At 48.4% G+C, this 6,000-nt stretch overlaps 1 protein-coding gene across 3 annotated transcripts in view; it reads right to left on the bottom strand.

The window, feature by feature from the left end:
- Window positions 1-3,838: 3,838 nt before the first annotated feature.
- The window catches only part of LOC111148508 (forkhead box N3), a 297,030-nt gene continuing 294,868 nt past the window's right edge, over window positions 3,839-6,000 (bottom strand). For all 3 annotated transcript variants that reach the window (XM_022505114.1, XM_022505115.1, XM_022505117.1), the window contains one exon: window positions 3,839-4,480. In XM_022505114.1, the coding sequence (XP_022360822.1) occupies window positions 3,940-4,480 (541 nt within the window). In that variant the 3' untranslated portion in view covers window positions 3,839-3,939. The remainder of the gene's footprint in view (window positions 4,481-6,000) is intronic.

Genomic DNA, 6,000 nt, shown 5'->3' with positions numbered 1-6,000 from the left:
CGTCTTGGCCATCTCAAACCACCACCTAAATGTGGGTTTGGTTCATTTGAGTTTCAAATAGACAGCTTTATTTACCAAAGAACTCTTAAAAGTATATGGATTAGAGAGGGAAGGAAAGTAGGAGCTTATGGCATATAATAAGGCTGGGAAAAATCTATGATGCAGACCCTTTCCACGTAGTACTAAAGATAAAGACAATTAGAGTAGCATAAAAATAACTGTCTATGTGTATATCATTTAAGAGAAAAGAGGTACAGTCTCTTTCTCTTAAATGTGTCCGAGGGCCAACAGGAAGTAATTGTAGATGTCACGGTGCTGATGTGTTAATGGTTGTTTTCCAAAGCATCTTTAAATATTGCTATAGTTCCCCGTCTCCCCCTCCCCCCTGCCCCATGTGAGTATGTGATACTGGAATGACACACGAAAACACCACTTCTCCCAGCAGGAGAAATGAAAGCAAAAACACCACACCCCTTGGAAGGTGCTGAGGCGGTCTGTCAGACTCATGAATACATATGGTAGTTTGGAAGCTAAAAGAACACCTGACATTTGGGAAGGAATTCCAAGACTAAAGTGAATTACATTTGAGCAAAATATTCTTTCACAAATAGGCTTGTGCTTAAATCCTCTACTGCTCTTGGAGGAGGGAGTGAGAGAGGGTGCCTCCTGCCCCTTGGCTTGGCAAGGACATGGACAACCTCATTCTGCAATGAATTCACTACAAACGGCCACATACACATCAATACTTTTTTTTTTTCTCAACAATCAAAATACAAAGTTAAACACAATTGAGCCATTGTTTTGGTTATGCATAATGTGTATGCCTCCAAAAACAGAAGAAAAATAGAAAAAAGTACCCTCACTAAAGTTTCCCCTAGAAGTCACCCTGCGGCTCCTATACAGGTGCTGAGGGAGACCCAGGAAAATAACACTTAGAAAGCTGCCCGATGAGGTATTTATGCAAAAAGAGTGGTTCTGGAGTTAAGAACACACTTTTATAAGATATTTCTCTATTTCTCAAAGAGATCAGAAAAGTAAATCACACACATTGCATTTTATTATTTTCTAAAAGAGGCCTTGGCTCCTTTAGAAAAATGAAATGAGGGGAGACAGCCCACTGTGGGGGTTTTGATTGGAAGAAGTCCCCGCCAGAAACAGTCCTGGATGTCTACCTCTGCCTTTCGGGAGGGAAGTTTGAACTTGACCCCAGGGAAGGGAGGGGTGTGGGTGGGGGCCGAAGGGGGTATCTCCCGGGCTTCATCAGGCGACAACACGTATCAGAGTGTCGCCAGACACCCCAGACACAGATTTTGGGGTGTCAGCTATTTGGGGAGATGGAGGGAACAGAGCACTTCGGTAATACATCCTTTCCCCATCTACACCTGGAACAAATAGGCTGGAAGCATTCAGGTTTAGGTCCTGAACTTGACCTGTCATATGGGCGTAGACCTTTTTTTTTCAGGTTCTCTCGCCAGCAACCGGAGGAAGCAAAAGTACGGGGTCTGCACCAGCTCGTTCCCTCTGTGCCGGCTGCGGCTGGCCTCTGGGCTCCCCGACGGGCCACGACTCTGTCTCCCCCACGCCCTCGCTCTCCCTCACCACCACGCCCTGAGCCCCGGTAGTGGGTTTTCCTGTTTGTGTTTTACAATTCCCCTCCACGTGGGTGGAAGATCATATTCTTTGAGAGGTCTCTCTCTCTGCATCTCCCAAGATAATTTCTTTTAAGCAAAGATAACAGGCGTTCCTGGTCTGCGTGACATCATCCCGTTGTCTAAATTCAGCTCTCACAATCTAGGTGGGCTTAATTCCAGGTTGGTTCATGGGCTCAGGTGACAGAGGTGGCCAATCCCTCCTTCCCACTGTGAGACGGCGATACAGGAAAACCGTCTGGGGCTGGTCCTTCTGACACCCGTGTCACTTCCTCCTTCACGCATACCCTAACTCACACCCTCATCCAATAAGGCCCATTAGCGTGTTTCCCCTTCTTCTGGCTAATTTGCATAATAATTCACTGCCTTTTTGCTAGAACCAAATCACGGTAATGGTTTTCTCAAGTCAGCGTCCCATAATTCTCTTAATTCTATCATACACGCTCACTACTAAGTTTGCCCTCAAATTATTGCGTCATGGTAAACATGTACAGACAAAGAGAAAGGACACACTTTTCAACAGAGAATCAGGGGGTCAGGGGCTGAAGTGCAGACAAGGCAGTACAGAGCTCCACCATCCAGGCCCTACCAGAACATGAAGATATTTTATATTGCAGAGTAAGATTCCCCAACAGTCAGAATTTGTCCCTGAAGAAGGTTAAACCTTAAACACCTGCTTCAAAAAAACCAAAACAAAATAATTGGGAAAAAAAAAAAAAAAACCCAAAAAAAAAAAATTAAAGAACGAAAGAAAAAAAAAAAAGAGAAAAACCAAAAGAAACTCTAAGCCTAAGGGCTTAAAAATTAGAGGCATAGCCTTTTCTCTATTTTCTATATTTATATGAAAATAATTCATGCTTCATGCTAAATACATTATTTACCTTACAAGAACTTTGTTATTTTTGAATAAAAAAAAGTTTGTGTTTTGTGATTTTTTTCTTTTTTTTTCTTTTTTCTTTTTTTTCTTTTTTCAAAGGAATCCATGCATTGTGGATCAGAAATTTCTGCTGGCTACACTGGCTGAATGTGGAAATCACTGATTTTTGCAAAGATGAATCCTGACTGACATTAATTGCAAACTCCATTTTGAGGGCAGTATAGGAGTTTTTTGATTTTTGTTGGTTTTTTTTTTTTTTTTGCCATGTTTTTACTTCTGTTTGTCCATCAATGTGCCTTTAATCTTTTAAAAATACACCACAATACTAATGGCAGGTTCTGTAGCTTTTTGTTTTTTCACTCGGATCAAATAGTTTTGACAGACAGGAAAAGATCTGTACCATTATTTTCTTCCTTAACAGCTATTGTACTTTCCTAGACTTGATTTTCACTTGGGCAGTTAAGAAGACATAGCTTGTTCTCTGCATCAGTTCTTTCTCGTGTGTGTATGTGTGTGTGTGTGTCTGCGCGTGCACACGCGCAGGGCCAACCTTCAGGCTTATGGCTTGTGGAACATTTTCCATAATTTAATACAGAACAAAATTCAATGATGAGTAACATCACTAAAAACTGACCCAGTTTCCTCTCCTTAGTCATTGACAACTGGTATAAAAGGAGTGGTCCAGTGTGCCTACCTCCTTGGATGCTACTTCACAGCGAAGAAGCACAAAGGACTGGAGACCGCCCCCCTGACCCCGCCCCCCCACCCCCGCACACTTCATGGCAATGAAACCCACAGCAAGGACAAGACCTAGCACAGCTGGGTGCCCCATGCTACGAGCCTGGGTCTGCTCCCAGGGGACCAGGTCCTTCCTTGTCCCCAGTCCCTTTATACGCATTCACTGAGCAACCCCAACTGGGTGGCCATGCTGACCTTTTAAACCTAAGGGTTGGGCCTGATCGACGATGACTTTGCACACGTGCCTTCTAGGTGCCGAATGTGTGTCCCTGTGGCACGATCGCTGGCATCCCTGTGGAGTCAGCCACGTGTTTCTGACAAAGCTGGAGGAAGCAATGGTAATTTTGGCTTTTCTGTTTTGTCTTCAGATAATGAGAAGCTTTTGTAAAACAGCTGAGTGTCAATATGAGTTCTATGGCTTCAATCTCCTTTAAAAATAAAATTCTTAAGGGTTCAGAACAAAGGAGGGGCAAATTAAAAAAAAAGAAAGAAGAAAAAAAAAGGAAAGAAAAGGAAAGAAAGAATACCAAACCAAAAAAAAAAAAAAGGAAAAAAAAAACAACAACAAAAAAAGAAAAACACAATAAATTGCTGATATTGCCACAAATCATTAGAAATCTCCTGACATGCTAAAACCAAATGGCCGAAAGTTCAAAACAAATCAGTGACTTGTTTTTAATTTTTTGTGGTTTCCTTTTGCTCTTTCTGCCCCTTTGCCGTCCGATTGGTGATGTTGTTCAAACAGGACCGCACCCCTGCCAAGTGCAGGAGTGAGCCCGCTGCCTCCTTCATCTCCTCGTCGTCGCTCTCGGGGGGCTTCTCCGTGCGTCTCTTTTTGAGGGGCAGCGTGTCGCTGGGCACCTTCCGGGCCTTGGCCAAGTGCTGGCGCTTCTTGTGCTGGGCCACGTAGCCGCTGTCTCCCAGGGCGTCCTTGGCCTCCTTGGGGCTGTGTTTGCGGTCGTCCTCCTCCGTCTCGCTGTGGCTCTGGAAGCTGCCCTCGCTGCCCTCGCTGCCCTCCTGGCTCCCCTTGGTGGCGAACTCATAGTGGTCGTCGGCCGAGGAGGAGGAGACCGAGTCGCTGGCTGGCGAGGTGCTCCGGGCGTTGGACGACTTGGCACTGCTGTAGTTGTGATCCTCCTTGGGGTCGCCGCTGACCACCGGGGAGCCGCACGACGGCTCGCTCTCAGTCCGCAGCCGGCAGCCTCCGAGGCCGTTCCTGCGGACGGGGCGGCGGGGGTGGGGAGTGGGGAGGACGACACAGAAATCACACCGGTTAGCCCCCCGCGTTCACGTCTGTGGCCCCCCGACCTGCAGCCCGGTGCTTTGCCCGCCTGGGACCTGCAGGCGGCCCTACTCTGCAGACGGCGTCCCAAATCCAGACCCACGGCCTCCCTGCTCGTCCCCCCTCGGGCGCAGAGACGAGCAAACCTCACTCTTGTGTAGCGACAGCTGTGGAAGGCCACCTTACGTGAACCCAGAAAGATCAAGCCGTGCTTGGTTTCGCACACCCGCCAATACTGTGATGCGGGCACCGCCAGGCGACGCTGGCTGGGTTCTTCAGGGGGACAAGCCCGCTCTCTCCCAGAGCTGCGACATCAGGAGACTTTTGTCAGGACACCAAACCCAGGGCTCAGCTGAAAGGGCTGCCTGCCGTGTGGTGACAACGATTCACTTGCGCCTTCCCTGCCTCCCTCGTTCATCCTGCAAACATTCACAGAAGACCTCATACAACAGCACGGCCTCGGGGGGGGGGGGGTTCCCGAGGAGCCATCTGCGGTGGGATGAGATAGAAGCTGTCGCGAAGATGCTTCCAGTGGAACAGAGAAGCAAGTCGCGGTTACTCACAGGTGAGAGAGCGGTAAGTTACTACCTGCTACTCTGACCGCCTGCCAGACGCCACGTGCCGTCCACAAGGAAGGCTGCATCTGGCTCCGTGACGTGCGCATGAGCATCCCTACTCCACTGACTCCTGGAAAGCCACACAGCTAGTATGTAGCAGAGATGGGATTAAGACCAAGGTCTGAGTCTCAAGATGGGCTCTTGGTACAATCCGACAGACCTAGGCTGTTTTTCTGATTTCGCTATGACCAGGTTCCCTCCACACACTCCCATCAGGACCCCACACCACTTACCACAACATAGATTACCGTCTCGTGTCTCTACATCTGAGCGATGAACTGAATCCCCCGTGCTTCCGTACTGGCAAAGGGACGGGGAACTTGCACCCACTTCGTTGTGGGGCTGAGGATGGGAGGGAACGCCCGTCCATGGGGACCAGGGCCTGGCCACTGACAGGACATAGTAGGTGCTCAGAAGAGGTGGTGATGAGAGATGAATACACAAGAGTGAAAAGGGTTACGTCTAGCTGGAGGGGACAGATGCAGGGTAAGGGAAAGGCCCGTGGAAGGCCTGTCATCTGACCTCGGACATGAGGGCTGAAGGTCTGGGGCAGGAAGGAGAGGGGTTCTACTGCACGGTGCCGGCCCTATGTCCTGTAAGCCTATTCACCCAATGATGTCCTTCTAGGAGACCTGGGGTACATAAGCACGCTTTTCCTTCCTTCCTTCCTTCCTTCCTACAAACTCCCAGCTATACGCACTCCTACTATGTTCTCTCCGCAGAGGGCACGTCCCACCATCTTTGCGAGCTGTGTGCTTCCCATTAGAGTGTTAGTTCCAGAAGACAGGGCCCAGTCATGGTATGTCCCCCAGAGTCAGGTGCAGAGTGGACACAGAA

This window comes from Enhydra lutris, unplaced genomic scaffold (assembly GCF_002288905.1).
Source record: "Enhydra lutris kenyoni isolate GAN:26980312 unplaced genomic scaffold, ASM228890v2 scaffoldscaffold20, whole genome shotgun sequence".
In the NCBI taxonomy this organism is placed as follows: domain Eukaryota; kingdom Metazoa; phylum Chordata; class Mammalia; order Carnivora; family Mustelidae; genus Enhydra; species Enhydra lutris.
The sequence above is the reverse complement of the archived record's forward strand: the minus strand, read 5'-3'. Positions and strand labels throughout refer to the sequence as shown.